The following is a 26,943-nucleotide window of genomic DNA, read 5'->3' on the forward strand; positions in this document are numbered from 1 at the left end:
GGAGTTTCGGTGCGATGATGGAGTCGGCTTTTTGAAGATGTGGTGTGGGCAGGGATCGGCTGGGGAGCCCGAGTGGATGGTGTTCATCGTGTGGGTGGTATCTTCTGTGCTGACCTGGGTCCAGGCACGTAAGGTGGTGGTGGGGGGCGTCGGTTCGGTGGCAGGGTAAGAGTTCTGGGCGTCGAAGCTGTCGTGTATGTCGATGAACTTACGGTGGAAGAAAGTGGCGAGAGAGTTGCAGAGGTCTTGCGATGGCGTGATGTCGCTGTTGCTGGCATTGGGGTTTGAGAGCTCTTTCACGATGTTGAAGAGTTCCTTGCTGTTATGGGCGTTGTTGTCCAGTCGTTCTCTGAATGCTGTCCTTTTGGTGGTGCGGATCAGCTGGTGGTGTTTGCGGGTGGCGTTCTTGAGGGCTATCATGTTTTCCGATGACTGGTTGTGACGCCAGGCTTTCTCGAGGGCACGGCAGCATTTCTTGGAGACTTTGAGGTCGTTGGTGAACCATGCGACTTTCGTGCTGTCGGGGTTGCTTGGAGGGTTCTTCAGTGGAGCAAGGGCATCTGCGCAGTCGGAGAACACAGAACATATCTTCTGCATATGATAGATTTTTTTTGTTGCATTTATTTATTTTAATTAAATATTTGTTTCCCAGGAGCCCCATCTCATATTGGAGATGGTCCCTATCCCTTCCTAACCATCCTACAACATTTATCAGGTGTAAATTTCCAACCAAATCCAGTGTCGAAAAGCACATGTACAATGCATACAGGGTAGAGATCCCCATGTCCCTAACCTACTTTGGTACAAATCAATGCCATTGATCACCCACAAATGTCACCATTGGTGGATTATTTACAATGTAAAATTCCACCATAATGTCACGATTTTTAGCGTAAGTGCGTTTCCAAGTTCAGTTGTAAATTTTGTAAATCGGGGACCTGAATTTGCAATCAATGAATCTCAATACCATTGTTAATCAGGGCATTAGTTCTTTATTATTGACCTGAAATGGTTTTCAGAGCTCAGACCCTTCTGCTAAATGTCTTGCATTCAACACCCAAAGCCACTTTTGAAAGAATCTTCAAGAAAATGGAAGCAAATGACACTGACCTGGAAAAAAAATCTTCATATAACATTTAGGCCTCCTTCCAGGTTCTTGCACTAGTACAACAAGGAAGAAAATCCTTCTCACTAGCTCATCTGTCTTATATATCAATGTATGCAAGCATCCTATAAAAGGGCTTTTTGAATGTAATGCTCAGACATTAATAAAGCATCCTTGCTTAAATTTAATCTCGCCTGGCCAAAGGGGTGTTACTCTGAAACTGGTCCCAGGATGCTTGTTTCTTTTCCAGGGAGGACCTGGCCCAGCAGTTCAGCCTGCAACCCCACCCAACAGACCATACTCAGTTGGATCCCGTGAAGGATGGGGCCACTGTAGGATCCCACAGGCTATTTCAACAACCACCTGCTACGCCTTCCCAAATGAAGAGTTGGTCAGACAGCAGAGAATGCAAACTTACTTTATTGAATATATGCTCTGTAGAGGAGCCCCAGGTCAGGCCTTCACCCTAAGATGGTTGCCGAGCGGGACTAACTCCCCAAGGCGTGCTAATACATGATAAACCCTTCTGGGGGCGTCAGCCACGCCTCTTGTGGAAAAGTACTGGCCCGAGCCGGGCATGAACAAAGGGGGTAGAGAGAGATGAGCTAACACCTGCCAGACAGGTGCGTTATCAGTACTCCAAGGCCAATGTGATGGGCCTCAATGTCTCCTAACGTGGGAGCAGAACGACACATACAGAAAGGAATGTACGAAATTAACATCTATTCATTAGCAAATCAGACTTAAACATTGGACAGCAGAGAAAGAATAATAACAGTATACTGTTTTACAGTTTTGCTGAAGTAGGCAAAAAGCAAAATGGTGCCTAGTGTGGATGCGGCCTAAACAGACTCCTAGTAGATGTAAATTACAAGATGGAGGCACACAAGCCAACAAAGCTTACATGCTGCAAGGATAACTCAGTGGGTTTCATAGTGCTAATACAAATGGTGTCTATTTAGCCACATAATTCTAACCTACATAATATGTATAAATGCACAATGAGAAAGGGAATTTAACACTTAACACCCACTCACGACAGAAGACACCTTAAAGACCATTATGAACATCCTCTCTGGAGCATCCTCACAACCCTGCCACCCCACATCAGAACAGGGCCACCACGTCTATTGCACCCAAACTATGCCAGACGATCAACTGCTCACTAGAGACCGCCACATTCACCGACAACTGGAATCCCGCCAAATGAAACCCCCTCCTGCAGAAACCCTCCGCAAACCCGACAGACCGCAAGAACTTCAGGCCCATCTCACTGCTTCTATTCCCAGCCAATGTCATCAAAAAGGCATCAGCACCCAGCTAGCAAACTTCATTGTAGCCGACAAGGTCCTGGGCATCTCCCAAACTGGATTTCGCAGCAACCAAAGCCCAGAGACCGCCCTACCCGCCTCTATCGATGACATCCTCTACCAGGGCCAAACGGCAGCCCTCATCTTCCTGAACCTTTCAGCTGCCTTTGACTCTGTCTCCCACTGCACACTAGCCACCAGACTCCACAACGCCGGCAGCTGAGGAAAGGCCCTCGATGGGACACGCTCATTTCTCACAGGCAGAACTCACCTAATCAGACTCCTGACCTACCTCTCAGAACCAACAGAGACCAGAAGTCGAGTATCCCATGAGTTCAACATCGTCTCCTATGCCAACGATACCCCGGCTCATCCTCTCCCTCACCAAGGAACCCACCATCACCAGGCACTACTTTCAAGAAGTGATGAAAGCAGTTGCCCCCTGGATGAAGAAGAGCTGCCTGAAACTCAACTCAGAGAAAACAGAAGTCCCCATACTTGGCTCTACCCCCTCTGCATGGTATTATGCCTGGTAGCCCCTTGCCTTTGGAAACCCCCCTCACACTCCTCCTGACAGACCATGCACAAAACATCAGCATCATACTGGACTCATCACACACTATGAACTGCCAGATCAAAGCTGTATGCTCGCCCTGCTTCAACGCCCTCTGCATACTCCAAAAATTCCCTCCAAATCCAGAAAAAGGGTCACGCACACCCTCATCACTAGCAGACTGGACTAAGGCAATGCCCTCAACGCTGGATTCAACAAATGATTTTGCAAGCTTCAGACATGCCAGAGGCTGAAGCCATACTGATCCTAGACAGCCCCGTCACAACCACATCACCCAACACCTCAGTGATCTCCACTTGCTCCCCATCAAAAGAAGAATAACCTTCAAGCTCCTCACGCACAGATTCAAGCGCCCTCCACAATATCAGGCCAGCATACTTAATCAACCGCCTCTCCTTCCACCCACCCAAGAGGCACCTCTGATCAGCCAACCTCTCTCTGGCCACCATTCCACACATCTATAAGAGCAGACCGAGTGGTAAGTCCTTCTCCTACCTCGCAGTCCTGACCTGAAACAACCTCCCCCTCCCTTTCCCCTCCTTCCCCCCTCCCCTGCCACCTCCCCCTCTCCCTCCACCTCCGGCAAAGCCCTACACTGCTCCAGCTCAGGAATGACCTTAAGACCTAGCTCTTCAGATGACGGAGCCGCCCCCCCCCAGTGCCTTGAGACTAACCCTGGACAAAGCACTACGCTACACTCACATAGTTTGCGAAGTTTGCGCAACTTCGCACTACGCGGACTTCACGCAGCACAGTGCAAACATGTGTAGCGTAGCTTAGTGCAGCGGTCAATTCAATTCAATAAGCTTTATTCGATTGAAACAACCAACCATAAAAGCACAATATATAATCACTTTACACAAAAGAACAATAGATAAAAAGTCGACATCCGTAATGAAAATGACATACAAATTCTGATTCCAATAAAACATCATAAACTGCGTCAGTTCTCCTAATGTAAACAATAAACTCATGGCAGCATTACAAGATTTTTGGTAACAGAAATCCAGGGCACGTAGGCTTCAGAAAGTGCAAAGTGTAAAGTACAAGGTGCTCAATTAGTGAGACCATCCCCAACCATAAGGGAGACGGTTAATACATTAGAACAACACACTCTTCCTGGCATTAATTGAACTTAAAATAAATGTTGCAGTATAAAAACAAATCTCAGGTTCTCTTAGTGCAAAGAGTAGGGTAATAGCAGCATTAGTGGTTTTGGTGTCATACTTTTTAAACAATGGTTTAAGATGAGCAATTCTAAAAGACAGGTACAAATCACATGAAAAGTAAAAAGTGCAAGGTGCTCTGCTTTGTGTTCCCATCACAAGGGCATGGGGAGACAGGGATCTGTTTCATCATAGGGAACACAACTAAGGGTATGCACAAGGCCTATTCTAGTTAAAACATAATGGTGGGAAGGTCTCATGACTAGTGAAAGGTAAGTTTGGAAGCCCTCCATATCTATATGCAGATGGTAAAGCTGGTGTGTGGTTTGCTTCCCTGCTATTTTCAGCCTGCGTTTGTTCTTGTGGCACAGGAAGGTACTCTTTAACTCCTGTTTGGACAAACCAGACACTTCATTTTGAATTTTCATGATAGTTCGATCGAATATGACCCCAAAAGAATTGGCTAAATATTTAAGCCGGGGGATCTTTAAGTAGTTATCCAGTCGCAGGCAGTCATTAATGATAGACTTGGTAAAAATGGTCTCCTCCTTTAACCATATTGATCTCCATAACTGAAGGGGTCTCAGGGCTATTAAATCCATCAGATAATTAAGACCGACTTCACGATGAATGAGTTCGGAGTAGGCTGAGGCCGGGAGACATAAAAGCTTTTTTTTTAAATAATTTTTTTCCGTTTGTAAATCACAGCAGGGTTGGTATCCCCAAAGCCCAGTCCCATAAAGTGCAACCGATGTGCATCTTGCTTTATAAATATTAACCTTGTCTTTAATGCGACGATCCCCCAAGTTAGAAGCAAATTTAAAAACACCATATGTGCTTTTACTCATTTTGGCCCGGTCATGAGACAATTCGTGGTTCCATCTCCCATCTGAAGAAAAGGAAATAACAAGTAGCAAAAATTATCCACGTTTTGCACTTTGTTGCCTTCAATAAAGAAAGGTTTCAAACTCTTATATTTCGGGCCGCATACCATTGTAAAAATCTTAGCCTTGTTAATCATCAGCTTCTTCTTATTGATAAAAGCCGCAAACTCATCGGTTAACCTCTGGAGGCCTACCGGCGTTCTAGATAAGAGCACAGCGTTGTTCGCATAAAGCCTTCCACTAGTGGGGAATCCGCCTGTGTCAATTTAACCGCTGCGTCCACTTCATTAATAAATAAAGTAAAAAGCAGCGGGGCTAGAACGCAGCCTAGGTGGATACCACGTTTTACGTTAAAATTGGGGGTACATTCACCCTTCTGGCCGTACCATACTTTGGTCGATGATTTTTCGTACAGCCTAGCTAAAAAGTAAACAATGGGTTTCGGGGCGCCAAGTTTAAGTAAGACTGGACATAGAATAACATGATCCACTAAATCAAAAGCGCTGCTCAAATCAACAAAACATAAAAAGAGCCGACCCTGTTTGGCTTGTATGTATTTTCCAACTAAGAGCTCCAGGTTAATACTTTGTTCTAACGTGCCTAACCCCTTTCCAAAACCGTATTGTGCCTGGGCCAAAATACCATTTTCCATAACCCACTCCTCCAATCTTGACAATAAATCACTGCTCATAATTTTGACAGAGGAGTCGAGTAAGGAAATGGGCCGATAGTTTTTGGCTTCAAATTTATCACCCTTTTTATGAAAAGGAATAATGACAGATTCCCCCCCAAGAGGATGGGCAACCCCCAGTTACTGAAGCGTTAAAAACCCTTGTTAGTATCGTCCCCCCACAATTCTGGTATTGATTTATATACATCGATAGGGACACCATCCGCACCTGGTGCTTTCCCCCCTTTGCTACTTCCTATGCCTATCATGACCTCATCAAGAGTGACATCAAGCGGGATAATGGGCCGTTTATGTAGATTTGTTGGATCCTTTATGGGTAAATGGCTTGGGTTAAAAATACTAGTAAAATGATCCACTCATTCCTCACAGCTCACATGAATTAAAAGCTCTGGGGCGGATTCATGTTTAAGAAGTCTAGAGTTCACCGTGTCCCAGAACAATTTACTGTTGGATGATTCTGCCACTAATGCAAGGTTATCCCACGCCTCTTGTTGCAGCGCCAACTTCCTACATTTTAGATTGGAATTATATTCTACTCTTAGATCATGAACTAAAGAAATACCGAAGCTTTCCCCGCTGATATTGAGATTATTTTTCCATTTGTCTGTCCATTTTTCAAGATCATCCTGTTTTGACTTAATCAGTTCAGAATAAAACCTCTTGATAGTACAATCTTCCCCTGACTGAATCACTTCCATAACCGGGTCATGCCTAAACCCCAATGGTCCCCCCCCTTTTACTCAATAAGAAACTCCTTATTTGTAAATATTTAAAAAAATGCCTAGTATCTAACTTAAATCTTGCCTTTAGTTCTGAGAATTGACAAACCCCTTGTTCCCCCATTACATCCCCTATTCTTCTAATTTCCTTACTTTCCCATTCTATAAATGTAAGACCCGAAAAAATCTCTTGTGGTAAATTTGGATTATCTATAAATCTAGTGTATAAATTGTACTTCCCCAAGCCCGTTCTTTTAATGAAACTTTTCCAAACTGTGCATGCTGCTATAAGCGTCTTAAACCTTGTCCTTTTATAGTAACTAGCCTCTGTATACTTCAACAGCACATTCTCCACTTCTGTTCCCAAGGCTAGGCCATAGATTGCCAGCGTCCCAAACTCACTCCAGCCTTCTAACTCTGCCCCCCCCAGTATGCCTACCATATTTTGAAGAGCTGCTGCCCAATAATAAAGCTTTAGACCTGGTACTCCCCATCCTCCCCTCTCTCTTGGGAGTGTCATGAACCTGAGGGCCCTTCTAGTTTTCCCCTTTGCCCAGATAAATCTATTAATTATATGCTCTAGTTTTTTAAATAATTTGACGTCGAATAAAAAAGGTATTGCTCTAAATAAATATAAAATTTTTGGGAGAACCAGCATTTTTATTATATTCGTCCGCCCCACAATTGACAAGTGCAAGTTGTCCCACCTATCCAGGTCTTTCTGTACTTTCTTGATTAGAGGAAAGATATTCTTCTCTACCAGGGAATCCAGATCTGTCGAAATTGTTACCCCTAAATATATTCCTGCCTGCGTCACTCGGTTATCTGTACAAATAGTATAAGAGTTTTTAATTATCTGCGTTTTAGACGTGTTTAATTTATAACCCGATATCTTTCCAAATTTCAACGCCTCAATTTCTACATGCTCTATAGATTCAGTAGGGGTTGGAGTGATTACGGCCACATCGTCCGCATAGGCTAGAATTTTACAGTGCCCAATGAGTGTTATTAGGGGTGTAATCAACTCACACGCCTCTATTCTGCGAATAAGTGGGTCCATATATATAGCAAATAGAAGCGGTGAGCAGGGGCACCCCTGTCTTGTACCTCTTTTTATTCGAAAATGTCCCGTATTCCCAGCATTCACACGGAGAGTCGCTACTGGATTTAAATATAATGCCTGAATCGCTTTGAGGAATCCCTGTTTAACACCTGTTCTTTCTAATGCATGCCAGAGATAGTCCCAGGAGACCCGATCAAATGCCTTTTCTGCATCAAGTAATATTACTGCCATCGGGTCTCCTGTGACTGCTGTGACATCAAACAAGGTTATTACTTTGCGTGTGTGGTGGGTAGTCCCCCTTCCCGGTATAAAACCATGTTGGGCGCTGCTGACCATTTTGTCAATCACTCTGGCAAGTCTTAATGCTAATGCTTTGAAAAATACTTTAGCGTCTGAGTTCATTAAGGTGATGGGCCTATAAGAACCTGGTTCCTCCGGAGTCTTTCCTTTTTTCAGTATTACTACCATCTCTGCGCCCCCCCATGATTTGGGGATGAGCTCACCCAACTGTGCCTGCTGCATTATCTTTATTATTTCTTCCTCAAGAATAACCCAAAACACCTTATAAAACTCAATAGGTATTTGGTCAGGGCCCGCTGCTTTCCCTGAGGGGAGTTTCCATACCGCCTCCTTAATTTCTTCTGCCTGCAGAATCCCCTCTAGACCCTCTGCGTCCTCCTCCTCTAATATGTCCACCGGGATCTCCTGGAGGTACTCCTGAATGTCCTCTTTAACTCTCCGAGTGTCTCCGCCCGCTGATTCATCGTCATATAACTTCTCATAAAAAGTCCTAAATACTTCCCTAATTTCATCCGAGTTTGTGTGCCCCCTACCTGATGTATCCCTAATCTCTCTCACTGTTCCTGACGCTTCTTGCTGCCTTGTCCGGGTAGCCAGAGTTCTCCCTACTGACTCACTGAATTCGTAACACTTCTCCCTTTTAGTTGTATATATTTTAGCTGCCTTGCTGGCAATATCACTCTCTGCTTCGCCTTTTGCTTTCAAAACTTCTATCAAGGCATTATCCAGTCGTGTCCCAATCAAAACGCATTTTTCTAGATCCTCCTCAGCCTTGAGCACCTTTTCCAGTAACTCAAGATTCCTCAGCTGTTCCTGCTTCCGCTTATAAGAATTAAAACTCATCGTTTCCCCCCGGACCCCTGCCTTAAAGGCGTCCCAAACCACCCCTATTCCAGCGCTGCCCCTGTTAACGCAAAAAAAATCACTAATCCATTTATTCATGTGTTCTATATAGTTATCCTCTTTTAGCAGCCCTCTTTCAAAGGTCCAGTTTGTATATTGTCTAACATTTATTTTCGTTACTATTGTGAGCACTAAAGGATTATGGTCGCTAAGGATCCGTGGTAGCCTGTCAATCTTTGAATTTGATATATTAGTGCTTGAGACAAAGAAATAATCCAATCTTGCACAGGTTCGATGTGGGGCTGAGTAGTATGTAAAGCCTTTGTTATCCAATCTCTTTTTCCCCCATACATCTGAAAGAGCATTATTTAGAACTAAACTCTGTAATGCTTGGTTTAATCTCCTCTTCCGGCCTTGGTATTTTCCAAAGGAGCCCAGTCCTAATCCATCTGCCCCGTTTATATTATGATCCCCTGCCAGAATAATTTTAGGTGCCCAGGTAGCTAATTCCACATCTAAAAATTGAAAAATCTCCAGATCATCCTCCGTTGAGCCGTAGACAGTTACAAGCATTGTCCACTCCCCATCTATCAAACATTCAATCATGGCCCATCTTCCCCATTGATCCTGTGCTTTCTTCCTAGTCAAGGTATTTTTATTCCTGGCTAAGATTGCTACCCCTCTTTTTTTTACCCCTTGACTAGAGTTTACTAATAGGTGAAATCCTAGCTGACTAAGGAAATATGCTTGTGTATCCATAACATGTGTTTCTTGGATGAAAACAAAGTCCACATTCATTTGCTTTAAGGCTACTGATATTTTTGATCTCTTTTGAGCATCTTTTAGCCCACATATATTCCATGTTACACACCTAATACCCATAACTAAATTTATGAAACACCCCCTCCACCAACTGATCTCATATACACCCTAACCACATTTGGCTTCCAGTATCTTATAAAGTCTCTTACATCAACATTTATCATCTTTCTTCTTCAACCCTTTGTCTCCTTACCCATTCTTCCTTTTCTCCTACTACTCCCTCTAAGATGCATCTCCCTCTTACGTGTCGTGCCGTGTCCTGCACCCCCCCTAGTTTCCCCCCGCCCTCCCCTTCCCCCCCTCCCTTACTGGCAAATAGGTCAATCCTGACCTATATGTGACAGCCGAACCCCCCCTAGGGGACTTCCCTCAGCCACCCTCCCATGATCCTTTTTCTTAAACCCTTAAGTTCAAGGTGTACTGACCTCACCCTTTCTTTTTATTTCTGTGTCATGTGTGCTGTTTGTCTTATGGCTACGACCCGATCGTTTTGCGTCTTCCCTTCCCTTTGTGCCCTCTCTTCCCGAAGGAAGGTCAGATATTCCTGTGCTACTATTTCAGAGAAAAATACTCTGAACTGGCCATTACATCCTACTTTAAGGCGAGAGGGAAACATCAAATACACTTCACACCCTACATTCTGAAATGGTATTATAAGTTGCCTCATGCGCCATCTTCTCTCCACTGTTGTATGGCAAAAATCCGGACGTGCAAAAAAAGTTATGTCCTTGAAAGTTCGTTTCTTCATTGGTTTTGCCTTCATGATTATTTCCTCTCTTAATAAGTAGTTTCCCACATATACAAGAATAGTTCTTGCTCTGGAGCCCACATTGCTCTTTTTCTGTATAAGAGGAAACCGATGTGCTCGCTGCACCTCCTTGTCCCAGTCCCAATTATCCATCTCTGGAAAAGCACCTTTCAGCAACTCCACCACAAAGGCTCTTACATCTCCTCCCTCTTTCCCTTCCTCCACTCCAAGCAATCTTATATTGTTGCGTCTTTGCCTGTTTTCGAAATCTTCGAGTTTCCAGAGTATATCAGACTCTGTTTTCTCCTGCCCCTGCCTAAATTCTTGCAGCTTTACCACTTCATCTTCCATCTTGCCAGTCCTCTGTTCAACCTCCGTCAATCTGCCAGTGACTTCAGCATACATTTCATGGACTTTGCGGAGAGATCCCTGAATTTTCTTATTAGCGCGCTTAGCTCTTTGGCTCTCCAGTCGAGCTTCCCCCTGTATTTGCTTCAAGGTAGAGAGTAGGAGATTGAATCTGTCTGTATACGTGTCTGGAGGACCTTGGGATTGGTCCTGAATCTGTTCCTGTTCCTGCGCCGCCTGGTGGCCACCACTAGTTATTTCATCCTGGTGTACCTGCGAGGTGACTGTCTTATCCCAATCCAATCTCTTAGCTACCCCTCTTTGTAGCGTACTCCCTGCCCTACTGATTCTCATGCGAGGTCTCCCTCTTGGCTTATAATTTTTAGTTTTCGGGTTTCTTTTTAAGGCAGTATTATGTTCCATCTCTAATTCTGAAGAGTCGATATCTGATTCTTCAGAGCCACTCGATAAGGGATGATCTGACTCTGTAGGTGAGGTGGTGCTTATGTCCGTTTCATCATCTTCCTCCTCCTTATCATCATCATTGCCTGTAAAAAAACATTCATCGCTAGGTGAACCTGTGACAGATGGTTGTCTAAAGATGTTTGTGTTTTTCTCGCAGTTCGACCTCCTAGAGTCCCGTAATAAAACATTATTAAACCTAGCCGGTCTGACAGGCTTCTTAGTGATTTCCTTTGGAATAGCGCCACTGCTTGCGTGTACTGATGTGCAATTGACTCCCTTTTGCTTCTTAAGTATGTCTACTTGCTGATCATTCTGCTCGGATACCGAGGGTAACGAGGGTAGAGGCATATCGTCTATTTCACCAGATAAGACCTCCTGCATGGGGGCTACATTCACCTTCACCCTCCCTTCTGCAGGGATCGCCTGGTTATTTAAATGATCAATGTATTCTACTGTTGCTACCGGCCCTTCCCCTTGTAGCTCACCTTGCTGCTCGATACCGGGCTTAATCGTCATTGTGTCCAGGTTGCTTGTTTTTCTATGCGGCATCTGATCCTCGATTAGATTCTTGGCCTGAATCTCGGTCTGAAGTGATTCTTCAACCAAATGCTCCACTCCACTGCGCGTCTGTGCACTCGACTGTACATCAGCCTCCAACGCCGGCTGTAATTCCTGTGGCTCCTGTGACACGTCGACCACGTCATTCTCGTCATCTTCTCAGGTCCCTCCTACAAAAGGAGCTCCAGTCATGTGCTCTGTAACTTGCACTGCTCCGTCTCCAGGTCGAACGGCTCCCATAGAGGTCTCCCCCTCCATTAATGCCGGACGCTCTGTAGCCTCTATTGCCACCGCTCCTACCTCCATGGTGGTCTCATTGTGCACAGATGTCGAGTGCTCTATGGTCCTCATCGATGCCGAGCCTTCAGTGAGTTCTGTTACCGCTGCCCCTGCTGCGGCAATCTCAGCGGCGGTTTCAGCGGTAGTCTCTGCCTCCATTGCTGTCACCGGTGCAGTTGTCAGCGCTTGCCCCACTCGAGGCAGAAAAGACTCACAGATCGTTGGCTGCCGCAGAATCACCTCTCTTTGGGGGTCAGCGCCGGGATCCACGGAGAGTCCCCTTCCAGATAACTCCTTTCTCCTTCGCTCCACCTCCCGATCTTGTCTCCTTCTTTCAGTCGCTAAAAAGCGCTCTTCCTCTCGTTTCTTGACAGCCTCCTTCCGAGCCTGTGCTCTTTGTCGAGCCTTAGCTCTTAGGTTCGCCGCAGGGATATCGGAATCGCTTAACAGTCCAGATTCTTCCTCTCTCCCCGAGGTCTCCTTTACTGCCCTCTGCACTTTTGGGGCCATGACCCGCTTGACAGCTTCCCAACTCTCAAGGAGGTGAGTAATCGTCTCTTTAAATATTAGTACTGCTGACTGCCAGACGTCGCTCTGCTTTTTCCTGGACTGGGCACCTGCTCGCGCAGCCAACCACTCAGCAGTAGTCGCCAGGATGTAGAAATCCTCCAGCATCTCTTCTATGCCTGGTTAATTACCGCATACTCTCTTGATTCTCTTCGCATAGGGCTTCAAAGGTTTAGATGTGGACAAGATCAGTACACCAGTACACCAGCATAGGGAGAGTGGCTAATGGGCTGCTACCTCCTACGGACTGTCGGTGGCCATCTTGCCCTCAATCAATCTTCGGTATTTCTTTAGAAAAGGGATACTCATTGTTATGCTCGGCACCACTACAGGCGCAACACTATAAAACGCTATATCATCTATATTACACCCCTGCAAAAATAGCTCAATGGGGAGGCACTATGGGTATTAAGTGTTATAGGTGTGGAAGTTCGGAAGCTGATCTGATGCATGTATTTGCAACATGCCCTCATCTATATTCACTCAAAAAAGATATTGAAGGTTTTATAAATAACATTTTAGGAACTGAAATTGTGTTAACCCCCGCAATAATCTTATTAGGAGTGAATGAGGAGGATGAGCAATTACAAAGCGGGGGGGAATTTTTATTTGTAGCAGTATCAGTTATGAGATTATGTATAGCGTCTGCATGGATAGACCCTATTCCTCCCACTTTCCATCACTGGTTGGCCAAATTAATAACAATGTATAATATGGAGAGAGAGATCTATGCAAGAAAGGGGAAAAGGGGAAGGAAACTGGGTAAGCTAATGTGGGACCCCATTACACGATGGAAAGAGGGGGGAACCGAACGAACGGATTGAAAACTGATTATGAGTAAAATCTCGTGACCCATGGTGATCTATAAGGTACCACACCCCTGAAACATTGGGAGAGAGATAAATATTAGACAACTGATTATGGTTTAATCGTACATAAGAGAATATATGTAATATAATGACTTACCAGTAGTGTAAAAGTGCTTTCCTGATTGCTGTTTGCCAAAGGTCCACGAGAGCGTCGCAGTGTTGCCGCTGGAGGCGGAGCCCCTGTGGGTGTACCGCGCCGGTCATCAAACGGACCGAGAGGGTGAGTGAACTACCCTTCCCAGCTGCCCTGTGTCCAGGAAGAGGAGGCGGGACCCGAGAGCGCGCTGCAGGCGCATAAAACCCACGAGCCCCACTGGCAGAGCGGGGGACTTACCAGTAGTGTAAAAGTGCTTTCCTGATTGCGGTTTGCCAAAGGTCCACGAGAGCGTCGCAGTGTTGCCGCTGGAGGCGGAGCCCCTGTGGGTGTACCGCGCCGGTCATCAAACGGACCGAGAGGGTGAGTGAACTACCCTTCCCAGCTGCCCTGTGTCCAGGAAGAGGAGGCGGGACCCGAGAGCGCGCTGCAGGCGCATAAAACCAACGAGCCTCACCCGTGCCGCGGGAGCAGGCGGGAGCGCCGGGCGAAGCCCGGGCAAAGGGCGGGCCGTCTGAGGCCGTCCGAGGACGACGGAGGACGGGACGGGCCACCCTATTGATTTCTACGCAATCAGATACTCTGAGAGTAAGCCCTTTATATTTTCGATCAACCCCCATTAGGCCATTAATTGTCAACATACAGTTATGTCCACAAGTGGCAGTCGCAGCAAAACTGCTGCAGGAGTAGGGAAGGTTACTGGCCCAATCGATAACTTTATCCTCAGGGCCAACGAAGCCATCGACCATGGAATATCTTTATTGGAACGCAGAGTTTCCCTGGAACTGGCTGAAGCCAGACGCTCTTCATTGGGCCTTCTCGCCTCAGCTAACACACCGATTAGGAACAACCCTGCCGTTGGTGTCCCTGTCGTTAGTGTTAGTGCAGAGATCCACACCCTGCCCAAAACTGTGGATTTATCAGTGACACAATTACTCTCAGACTCACTACGGAGTTTGGAGAAATCCCCCAACTTAGATGTCACTGATAACTTTAACACACAATTAGATCTCGTCACAAACTCTATTCCAGCAATGAGCTTCCCTGAGAGCCTGCACACAACACCTACTGTGGAGCTCCAATTACTATCCATCCCGATAACAGACACCACACATGCTCTTGCCACTGACTCGATCCTGATTATAGATCCTGATTTGATGGCTACTAATTTATCCCCTCCCCGAGAATTGGTCACTGCACATATACTTGCGGACTCAACCCCTACTTCTAAAGTATTGCGAGGTTTAAGGGAGGGAGCTATACAGAAACAGAAACAGCCCCAAGGTTTAAATACATCTACATCCAAGGAAAACCCTCTACCCCAGAGAAAGCAGGGGAAAAGCCTATTTAATAACTCTAAAAAAGTTAACAAAAAATCTAATACAGGGTTGGGTCATAAAGGAGACTTGCCCATCATGGAGTCATCATGTAAAGATTGTCCCTCAACAAACCAACTTATAACGAAGGTTGGGGAAAGTATAAGCGTCCATCTTGCTACCATAGAAAAGAGACTAGGGAATACAGAAAAACAACTAAATGAACTAAGTGCCCTAGTCAAAACCCCATCCCCAAAAGGAATACCAACCTCAGTGGTGACTAAACCGCATATTCAACAACCTTTGGGACAACCCGCGAAAAAACCCATTACAGACTCTAGTAAAACACCCAAGTTAACCTCACCCTTAAAGGGAGTCACGAAAAAACCGAACCCACCCACTATAAATACAAACACGCAGGGGAAACAATCTAACCCGACACAACCAAAGGGGGGTATTATTAACAACCATAAGGACAGTAATAAAGGAAATCAAGGAAGATTTCCTGCTAATTTGCCCCCTGGATCAAGTCCATATGTAGTGGTGATGACGGGAGTTCCCGAGTTATCAGATAGTACTGAAGAACCTACCTGGTCTCTATTAAATAAAGTCAGTTACTGGCTAAACAATAATAGACCCCTACCCCCATACTGTAGGAGCAACATTCTAACAGTTAGAAGAGTACCGTGGGTGGGCCATGAGACAAAGAAAACACATGGCGACTGTGTGATTATCAACTTTGATGACCCACGCACGGTAGAACATATCTGCTCATGGAGAAGTGAGGGGTACAGTGGAGGTATAGAGACAAGGCATCTTTCATTTTTCTATCCATCTAGGAATTCTGATAGGTTCAACCAGTACGACCATGCCTCTGATGGAGACTGGTGTCAGGTGGGGCAAAAAGATGTGGGGAAACAACTGGGGTGAGCGGGGGCGAGATAACCATAGATATCCCCCAAGAAACACAATAAGTAGAGATGCCTTCTGGGGAATACCAGTCTTCAATAGATTCAGCACCCTAGAGATGGTTGACTGACTTTCACCAACACCCCGGCAACTGAACATTGAACTAGAGGGAACAAAACAGGGTTGCCCAACTGAGCTTTCTAAACACATAGAGGCGCATGAAAAGGAGAGCCTAAGTATACAACTGGTCCAAAATTGTTTGGGGCTGTCAGTAACAAGTGAAGATCAGGTAGTTGGTAATATTATAAGGCCTGTAACATCTAACCCCCCAGATCTCTACCCCCATAAAAATTCTAACAGCATACTAAAGATCATCAGCTGGAACGTAGCTGGACTCCAACAGCGGGTATCGGACCAGGAATGGTTAAAATTTATATCCAACAGAGACCTAATAATGTTACAAGAGACATGGGCTACTTCTGAAACAGTTATAGAGGGTTTTGAATGCCACAGCATTAGTGCACAGAAGCCAGTTTTTGGACGCCCCATGGGAGGCCTGCTGATTGGATTCAGGATAACTCTAGGGGGGGCTACCAAATTAATACCAACTAAGAGCCCAAACATTCAAATAATCGAGTTTACTTGTAGGTCATCGTTATATTTTATTAACTTCTATAATAACGATTTTCACTCGACCCCTAACAGGAATTACATAGAGCTATTTGAGAATATTACAAGAATAACCGAATCAGCTAATAACTGTGCGAACAATAGGATTATCCTAGCTGGAGACTTTAATGCCAAATTGGCGAAAACCAAAGCAGGCGCAATCCAATCAGATAGGGCAATCAAACGTGGGAACGAACTACAAAATTTTATAAACACTCACACCCTACTGAATATAATGGACACCTGCAAAAATAGTGAAACTGTATATATTCCAACTTTCAGAGGCAGAGATTTCTCCAGCACGGTAGATTATATTTTTACGTCTGCAGAACCATTAGATAAAGTTACCCAGGCAGGAGTTGTAGAAACAGCTTTCGGAAACCATAACGCATTGGAAATTAGTTTAAGATTGGGCCCGACTCAAGCACCGCCTCGCACCTTGGGAGCTAGGGATATTGTGCCATCAACTGATAACCTAAGGCTAAAGTGGAAAGGGGTGGACTGCGGATGCATCATGAACACAATCACAAGTAGCCACCAATCAATAGTCGACTCATGCTCACTTACTGATGGGAACCACCAAAGGATAGTCAAAGACTTTGCAAATCTTTGTAATGTTATTAAGACTCTTTTGACAGTCCCTAACAGAAAAAACAGTGACGAGCCTAGGTGGTTCGATAGTTGCTGTTCAGCGGCAAATAAGGCTCTTCGTAGGGCTTTAAATTCCAAACCGAGGAGTCAAGTAGATGTACGGTCCGCTAGGTTGGCTTATAAAATAGCCATAGGGACAAGGAAGGCCACTATGGTAGAGGACCACTGGAATGAACTAACAGTCTCTGCTGCTGTTGGAAACAGCGCAACCTTTTGGCCTGCTGTAAGGAAGATGTGGGACATGGGGAAGCAGCTGTCAGTAACTAGCTGTACTATTTCTAGCCAGCATTGGGAGCAACATTTCTCCAAAATATACGCTAATCCTACCGACCCTACAGAAGATTACAGCCACGGCAAACTGAGCCCATTAGATATAACCCTGGGGGAGGTCGTTCTAGCCATCAATCAAAGCCTTGGGAACAAAGCACCGGGGCCGGATGGCTTCCCAATTGATTTAATCAAACACAAACCAGAATTTTGGGGGCCCATTCTGGTTAATGTTTTCAATTGTTTGCCGATGGGCGCCATCCCTGACACCTGGTCCACCAGCATAATAGTGCCCATCTACAAGAAAGGTGAAAGATCTGACCCTGCAAACTATAGGCCCATCTCACTTTTGGACAACACCTTGAAAATCCTGGGCCGGGTGCTGTATAATAGAGTGAATGATTGGGCCGAAAAAACAGGGGTGCTGGACAGATGTCAAATGGGCTTCAGAAGTAAGGTTGGGACAACAGAACAATGCCTGAATCTTAATCTTATAATAGGCAAATACACCATAGCTAGGGTTTCACCTATTTACCTAGCTTTTATGGACTTGTCGTCCGCCTTCGACCTAGTGAATAGGTCAAAATTGTGGGCGACACTCCTCTCCTATGGCCTTGACGAATCTTTGGTATATTTTCTAGCCTATCTACACGCGGACACTAAAGCCCAGGTACGAATTGGCATGGAGGGTGAGATTTCAGGGGCAATCAAGGTAGAAAGAGGTGTCCGACAGGGGTGCGTTTTAGCACCCCTGTTGTTCATCATTTATATAAACGGATTGACTGATTCCCTGAAAAAGATGACAACTGATGTCCCGAAAATCCAAGGGAAATTGCTACCCGCACTTCTGTATGCCGACGATGCGGTGATCATGGGCTTAACATCAAATGCCTTATGTGCCCTGGTCAAGAACTTTGCATATTTTATGGGGAACTTGGACCTGAAAGTGAATTTTAAAAAATCGTATATTATGACCTGCGGGCCAGGTGCCAAACAACTCAACTCCATCTCGATTGGTCAAGAGAAGCTGCACTCTACCAAATCATTCCCCTACTTAGGCATGGTCTTTGCTGCGAACGGCCTGTGGAGTGGGCATCTCTAAGCATGGGCGGATTTTGCGGATCCACGATTCGCGGATTCAGCGGATTCACGGATCGTGGATCCGCAAAATCCGCGGATTCGGCGGATTTGCGGATTTGGGGGCGGGGCTTCCTCGGGCGTGTGGGCGGGGCCAAACGGACGGGGCTTCCACGCGAGCGCACATGCCTCTTGTGTGTCTAAAAGGTCAGAGACCGATCAGAGCAGCAGATTAAGAGACAGAAGCCCCTGGTCACAGGAACAGCACGGGGGTTGTGCTCGTAAAAGTCAAAGATGCCCAGCCTCCCAACGCTCACGTTTTTTTTTGGGCTGCTGAATGAGTCACTGCATTTGCGCTTCAACTAGTTCCAGCGACCAAGTGTGTGTCACTATGCAATCGCGCCGAAGTGCGCAGGGGTCCCTTGAGTGAAATGTCCATCATAGTGGGTAAATGGCGGGAAGACGGTGCACACCTCGAGTGTGTGGGCGGGGCCAAACGGACGGGGCGTCCATGCGAGCATGCCTCTTGTGTGTATAAAAGGTCAGAGACCGATCAGAGCAGCAGATTAATTATTTAATTGTGCCAGGACCGTCGTGCCCGAATGAACCCTGCCCTTCATATTTATTCAAGACACCACTGTTGAAGTAATTTACGATGGCGCCGGCAAGCTGCCAGCGCCATCCTGCAAAAGTTACTTAATTAGCTTCAACAGGAAGCTCCAACTGCTAAAATAAAGCAGGCGCTCGAGCCCCTGCTGTATCTTATCTGTTAGAGCTTCCTGTTGAAGCTAATTAAGTAACTATTGCAGGATGGGCGCTGGCAGCTTGCCGGCGCCATCGTTAATTAGGCGCGCGCGCTTGAACTTTTGACCGCAAAATCCGCTCCGCTCGCGGATTGCGGATTTTCGGCAAATCCGCGAGAGTTCGCGGATCGCGGATTTGCCGAAAATCCGCAAAATCCGCGATCGGAGCGGATTTTGCGCTCATGCTTAGGCATCTCGCCCACGCCACAGGCAAGTTCTCAAAGGCCATAAACTCAATTCTTTCCCTGCCACGGCCAAAGAGGTCAGAAACAATCAAGGCAATTGTGAAAATATACAGACTGCAATGTGTCCCGGTAGCAACCTATGGTGCTGAGATTTGGGGGACAGTGAAACCATCCAGCCTGCAGACAGAAGAAAATCGGTTATGTAGAAAACTTCTTGGAGCCCCAATCTCTTCATCCGGGTATATTTGCCACGCTGAACTCAATTTGCCTTATATAACTGATTTTATTGCCACGCGACCTACATTATTTTGGCTGGCGATTTGGACCAATGATCGTGCTATTTTAACACAGGAAATTGTGTCTGATTGTCTAGCATGTGACAAAGGCATGAGTATCCCGTGGCTCCGGGCGATAAAGGAAAGCCTAGACAAAATTGGCAAAATCCATCTTTTTAACGACCCCTCCAAGATCAAGAGTACAGATAAAAAGGATATACAAATTGAACTTTATGCCCTTCTCAGGGAAAAGAGGTTGGAGATAGAACTGCAAAAACAAACTGTCAAATCATATGTGAATAACATAAACAACGACCTATCTCCACAACAAATTCCTTTATATCTAAGACTCCCTATGACCAACTGGGAAAGATTGTTATTATATCGCTTAAGAGCTGGAACTATAAAATACTCACTTTGCTTTCCAATGGGCCACAGCACGATGAATTCTGGAACTGAGTTATGCCCCTGCCCTTGCGATGGTCATAGCAGACAAAATGACTTACATTTCTTTTTTCATTGTAAATTTTTTATAAGATACATCAAGTGGTTTTTAGTCCCATATTTCAAAAAACAAAGACCAGTTTGCCTGATTCAATCTTATTCTATGCTTTTAAAATTAGAAAATGATGAACTGATTTTTCGTGTAAGTTCTTTTTTGAAAGTCATCTTCTCTGCACGAAAATCAATGGAACCTCCATGAAATGCTTATGTGCTTTAAAGTCCCCCCTGCCTTGCACTTTAGTAAACCGAATTGCACCTTAGTAGCTGAACTATACTGATCGTTTACATTAATGCTTGGAAAACATCTGTGGTTTTTAACTATTTGTGGAAATTGTTTAATTATTTTAAACATGTATTTTTATGTAAATGTGTGGCTTTTATGGATTTTTTGCAATCCGAATAAAGTATTTTTGAATTGAATTGAATTGTAATATAATGGAAAGTGTTTTGTTAGTAATGATATATGTAGATTGTCTGCTAACCCTTTGATATGATTTATGTCTTCAGAGCCTGGATTGTTATACTTACTTTTTTTTCATGGGTTTTTTCCCTTTTTCCTTCTTTTTTCTTTTCTTTTTTTTTTCTCTTTGTTATTTCTCTTGTTTGAAGTAATGTGCCGTGTCCTGTATGTAAAAGCAAAAACTCTTAATAAAAAGATTTTTAAAAAAAATAGATCATGAACTAATGCATTATCCCTTGGTTTAGTCGAAAGTGCTTTTTACAGCCAATTCAAAGAACTGTACATGAATGGTTGAACCAACCCCTGGCCTGTGGTTGTGTCCTAGTTGGCGGCACGGTAAATAATTTAGAAATAGATTCATTAATTGTAAAGAAATTGGTCAGGATCTTAATTGGTTCAGTCTCAACCAATAGGCTACCTTCAATTTCGTTACCACAGGCCTGTACAATATTTTTTGTTATTTTACAAGAATTAGTGCCCTTCCATTTAATTCTAGTACCCCTTGGGCGGCACAGAGTAATATTATTAACCACTACAGTGCTAGGGGTTTTCCTGCTGTGCGCTGAAGATTCATAAATCCCACTTTACATGACAAAGCCAGCTCATCATGAGCGCAGCGCAGGTAACGCCCATGACGAGCTGGCTTTGTCATTAGCGTGGAAGGGGTTAATGACCGTACATAATTCAACAGTCTTGTTCCCCTATATATGCAGTCTCATCATGATACATTTGTGGTCACTCATCGACAAATCGACAATCCTCGGGGTTGATTATAGTTTCACAATATTGGCAGAAACAATTACATGATCAATAATACTATGTGCTGACCTTCCTGTAAAGGTTGGGATCTCCTGCCCGCTCCCATCCTTTGCACTCTGCAAAATGTCTAAATCACATTCTGCTAAAACTGCATTTAGGGTATTGCCATAGGAAGTATGTGGGAAGTGTAAGTAGTCATTATCTTCATCGTTTTGAAACCCACAAACTTTTGACATAGACTGAGGGCAGATATAAACATTAAAATCACCAAGCCAAACAATATTCAAACTAATAGTATCCACAATAGCCAATTTGCAGCGGTCATTTTTTGCTTGCTCGAGTTCCTCAACGTCCAGTTGGCGACCGCGAGCAAGCAAAATGACATCCCTGCGAGATTTTTTCCTCGTTCACGATCAGCAACATCAAGTTGCCGATCGCGATCGCTGAAAATAAACCTCCCGGCGAGATTCTCAATGCGGGTTGGTCAGGTTTCTCATTGCGAGCAACTACCAGTCCACGTTGAGAAAGCTGCCGCTCGAGTAAAAATCTACTCATGTGGCAGAAAACTACAGCTCGCACTGTCCAAGATGCCCTTCTCAATGATTGCACAGTGCCGGATGCTTGTCCGCACTGTGCAATCATTGAAAACGGCATCTTGCACAGTGCGAACAGGGTACTACGTAGTTCGCGTAGTGCTATGCGTAGCTCACGTAGTGCGAAGTGCATGAGTAGCTGCACTTTACAAACCCATGATTGATTGACTGCACAGCTGCCCGTCCCAAGATCCATATGGATCCCCAGCATTTCCAGGAGTGCTTTCAAGCCCATAAAGTCTTAGCCTTGTTAGTTGTAAAATATTGTCGAGCCATAGAGCTATAGAGCAGCACCTTTTGTATTCTGACATCCTCCCGATCTGAAAATATTGAAAAACACAACTCCCTCCTCCTGAATACCTTTCTAACCTTTTTTCTTCTCTTCTCCCCTTTAAGGAACAGTGTTTCCAGGCCACATTTTTGGAGCCATTCCTGTTACACAAAGTAGTTTAAAGGAGGCTGTTCTGCCGCCCTTTGTGGGCGCCTTAGGTTCCTTGACGTCTGTTGCTGAAACCTTGCGGAACAACCCCAACCTGGCGCAAGTCATTACAAATGTTCGCCCACTCCTGGAGTCGACCCACAAAAGTCTGTCCAAGGCGGAGGAGGCCACCACGGCACAAATGTTATCATTGAGCGTAAACATTCAAGAGCACTTAGACAGGGCAAACCGTCTGAACACTGAAGAGACGGCGATGCAAGATAGGAAACTAGTTCTTGCAGAGCTACTCTCTGGAAAGCAAGACCAGGAGCCCCTTGCCAGCCAACTAAAAGCAGCAAAGAAAGATCTCAAGAATGCAACTGATGCTATAGACAAAGCGACGAAAACATGGTACGATGCTAAGGCCGAAAGGAAGAGGGGCATTAACCTGCTGTTTATTCCTTTTGCTGGACCAATAGTAGGTATATATTTCTCTTGGCTCATATTGAATGTCATAAAGAAACAAGACACCCACATTCATATCACTTAGTCTCAGACAAAACCCAGACAAACATATAGGGCCAAAATTTCAAAGATTTTGTGCAGCGCAGGGCAGCAAAATATGTTGCGTCAACTGGCGAGAGCTGAAATGTGCCACAGCTACAAAGGATTGGCGCAGTAATGCCCTCTCCATGTGCTGGCACACTCTCTGCAACCATGAATCAAGGCAGGTACCCGTGCACCCTAGGACAAGGGTTGGTGAGCTGTGGGTAGGATAGTTGTGTGCAGAAAGGATTTCCCTCCTGCACAAAAACTATGTTTTAATGCAACTTCCTCTATTCATGAGTGCTGCGGAATGCAGCCCACGTGCAGAGAGGAATAAAGAAGGAAACATAAACAAAGTGTTCTCATTATGCCAGCCTCAGGGAGGTGTGAACCCTTGCATAGAAGTCTTGAAAGATATACATTTGCTTCAGAATCCATGGGGGATGTACAGGAATGCCCATGCACCAAGCATTGAACACATTTGATGCATTTCTTTTGGTCATATGTCAACACAACTTGTCATTTGCGTTAGTTTTTAAATGTCCTCCTGGATTTTAATCCGGGTTTGTGTATTTGAAAAGCAACACAAACTAATGCGAAATCTGGGCACATCTGGCCCTGGTTTCTAACACACACACATTCACATAGACAGGTACATCACTCAGGAAGACATATTCACAACACCTCAGCATGCTCACACTCATGCATACACTTAAAGAGGCTCAGCTGGAAAGGCAACTCACAAACACATACATACACACACACACACACACACAGAGTGGACAAATACCAACTCTCTAGGCATAACTACAGAATGACCTAAAGGTCCTAGGCGATAGAAGATAACACAAGCATTTAAATGGGATTTACCTTGAGTGGCTCTGCGTGGTTTAGCCTAAATCACTTCCGTTCATTACTCTGAATTGAGAAGACCTTCCATGGATCCAGCCGTGATTTTTTACACTATCCAATATTTACTTGGATTGCATCAGAATATTACATTTTCCTAAGTGAGGTGTGACAAGGAGAAATATCTTTATTTACTCTTTTCAGTTGTGCTGCATTATGCAGCCAACATAGAAAGAGGACAATACCTGTAAGGATAGTTTTTGTGCAAGAAGGTTACCCTTTCTGCACCAAATCAATCCTGCCTGTAAAGCAGGCACCTTCAGAGTATGCTTCATGGGTGTCTGCATTGGCGCTAAGCTGCACACCGTGTACCAGCTCAAGAAGAGAGCATGAATGATCTATATCTTTGTAAGTATGAAGCATGTCTGCTCTATTCATTTTACCCAATGCAGTTCATTGCGCCATATTTGCTTGGCAGAGGACTGCCTGTTTAGATGCCTAGGGCCTCATTCACGAGGTTTTGCCACAGGTCTTCCTGTTGCGCTTCACTACTGCAAAAGAAAAGAGCAGGAATGGACCCTATCTATAATATACAGCTCATTCCGGTCCAGGAAAGACATGGCTTAGCAGTTCGGGCTGGACTGTTCCCATGAGGCACAGGGTCAAGGCTGATTTGCATATGGCCATGTCTGACCTGGGGTGGTGTGGAGTGCAAAAAAAACGATGGATTTAGGCCCAGATCTCTGTACTGGGGTGAATGTATGACATTGTTCTGCATTCTGTCCATCAATTGTTGTTGTTTTTGCATTTGTCACCCCGAGTGGGATGGGTATGCTCAGACATGAGTCCTTTGCTCTCCACACCACAGGAGTCAAGCTATCCGGGCTGATGAAGGCTGATAGCCAGAAACCGGTCCTTGGATGCTTGATTCCGGTCCAGGAAAGACATGGCTTGGCAGTTCGGGCTGGACTGTTCCAATGAGGCACAGGGTCAAGGCTGATTTGCATATGGGCATGTCTGACCTGGGGTGGTGTGGAGTGCAAAAAAACGATGGATTTAGGCCCAGATCTCTGTACTGGGGTGAATGTATGACATTGTTCTGCATTCTGTCCATCAATTGTTGTTTTTGCATTTGTCACCCCGAGTGGATGGGTATGCTCAGACGTGAGTCCCATGCTCTCCACACCACTAGAGTCAAGCTATCCAGGCTGATGAAGGCTGATAGCCAGAAACCGGTCCTTGGATGCTTGATTCCGGTCCAGGAAAGACATGGCTTGGCAGGTCGGGCTGGACTGTTCCCATGAGGCACAGGGTCAAGGCTGATTTGCATATGGCCATGTCTGACCTGGGGTGGTGTTGAGTGCAATAAAACGATGGATTTAGGCCCAGATCTCTGTACTGGGGTGAATGTATGACATTGTTCTGCATTCTGTCCATCAATTGTTGTTTTTGCATTGGTCACCCCGAGTGGGATGGGTATGCTCAGACATGAGTCCTTTGCTCTCCACACCACTGGAGTCAAGCTATCCGGGCTGATGAAGGCTGATAGCCAGAAACCGGTCCTTGGATGCTTGATTCCGGTCCAGGAAAGACATGTCTTGGCAGTTCGGGCTGGACTGTTCCAATGAGGCACAGGGTCAAGGCTGATTTGCATATGGCCATGTCTGACCTGGGGTGGTGTGGAGTGCAAAAAACTATGGATTTAGGCCCAGATCTCTGTACTGGGGTGAATGTATGACATTGTTCTGCATTCTCTCCATCAATTGTTGTTTTTGCATTTGTCACCCCGAGTGGGATGGGTATGCTCAGACGTGAGTCCCATGCTCTCCACACCACTGGAGTCAAGCTATCCAGGCTGATGAAGGCTGATAGCCAGAAACCGGTCCTTGGATGCTTGATTCCGGTCCAGGAAAGACATGGCTTGGCAGTTCGGGCTGGACTGTTCCCATGAAGCACAGGGTCAAGGCTGATTTGCATATGGCCATGTCTGACCTGGGGTGGTGTTGAGAGCAATAAAACGATGGATTTAGGCCCAGATCTCTGTACTGGGGTGAATGTATGACATTGTTCTGCATTCTGTCCATCAATTTGTTTTTTTGCATTGGTCACCCCGAGTGGGATGGGTATGCTCAGACATGAGTCCTTTGCTCTCCACACCACTGGAGTCAAGCTATCCGGGCTGATGAAGGCTGATAGCCAGAAACCGGTCCTTGGATGCTTGATTCCGGTCCAGGAAAGACATGGCTTGGCAGTTCGGGCTGGACTGTTCCAATGTGGCACAGGGTCAAGGCTGATTTACATATGGCCATGTCTGACCTGGGGTGGTGTGGAGTGCAAAAAATCTATGGATTTAGTCCCAGATCTCTGTACTGGGGTGAATGTATGACATTGTTCTGCATCCTGTCCATCAATTGTTGTTTTTGCAGTTGTCACCCCGAGTGGGATGGGTATGCTCAGACGTGAGTCCCATGCTCTCCACACCACTGGAGTCAAGCTATCCAGGCTGATGAAGGCTGATAGCCAGAAACCGGTCCTTGGATGCTTGATTCCGGTCCAGGAAAGATATGGCTTGGCAGTTCGGGCTGGACTGTTCCCATGAGGCACAGGGTCAAGGCTGATTTGCATATGGCCATGTCTGACCTGGGGTGGTGTGAATGCAAAATAACGATGGATTTAGGCCCAGATCTCTGTACTGGGGTGAATGTATGACATTGTTCTGCATTCTGTCCATCAATTGTTGTTTTTTCATTTGTCACCCCGAGTGGGATGGGTATGCTCAGACGTGAGTCTCATGCTCTCCACACCACTGGAGTCAAGCTATCCAGGCTGATGAAGGCTGATAGCCAGAAACCGGTCCTTGGATGCTTGATTCCAGTCCAGGAAAGACATGGCTTGGCAGTTCGGGCTGGACTGTTCCCATGAGGCACAGAGTCAAGGCTGATTTGCATATGGCCATGTCTGACCTGGGGTGGTATGGAGTGCAAAAAAATGATGGATTTAGGCCCAGATCTCTGTACTGGGGTGAATTTATGACATTGTTCTGCATTCTGTCCATCAATTGTTGTTTTTGCATTGGTCACCCCCAGTGGGATGGGTATGCTCAGACATGAGTCCTTTGCTCTCCACACCACTGGAGTCAAGTTATCCGGGCTGATGAAGGCTGATAGCCAGAAACCGGTCCTTGGATGCTTGATTCCGGTCCAGGAAAGACATGTCTTGGCAGTTCGGGCTGGACTGTTCCAATGAGGCACAGGGTC

At 45.5% G+C, this 26,943-nt stretch overlaps 1 protein-coding gene across 6 annotated transcripts in view; it reads left to right on the forward strand.

Annotated features, from left to right (window-relative positions):
* The window catches only part of LOC144807723 (uncharacterized), a 1,505,442-nt gene that overhangs the window by 1,471,414 nt on the left and 7,085 nt on the right, over window positions 1–26,943 (forward strand). For all 6 annotated transcript variants that reach the window (XM_078673385.1, XM_078673387.1, XM_078673384.1 and 3 more), the window contains one exon: window positions 22,270–22,773. In XM_078673385.1, coding sequence (XP_078529511.1) covers window positions 22,270–22,773 — 504 coding nt within the window. The remainder of the gene's footprint in view (window positions 1–22,269; window positions 22,774–26,943) is intronic.

This window comes from Lissotriton helveticus, chromosome 1_2 (genome assembly GCF_964261635.1).
Source record: "Lissotriton helveticus chromosome 1_2, aLisHel1.1, whole genome shotgun sequence".
NCBI lineage: Eukaryota > Metazoa > Chordata > Amphibia > Caudata > Salamandridae > Lissotriton > Lissotriton helveticus.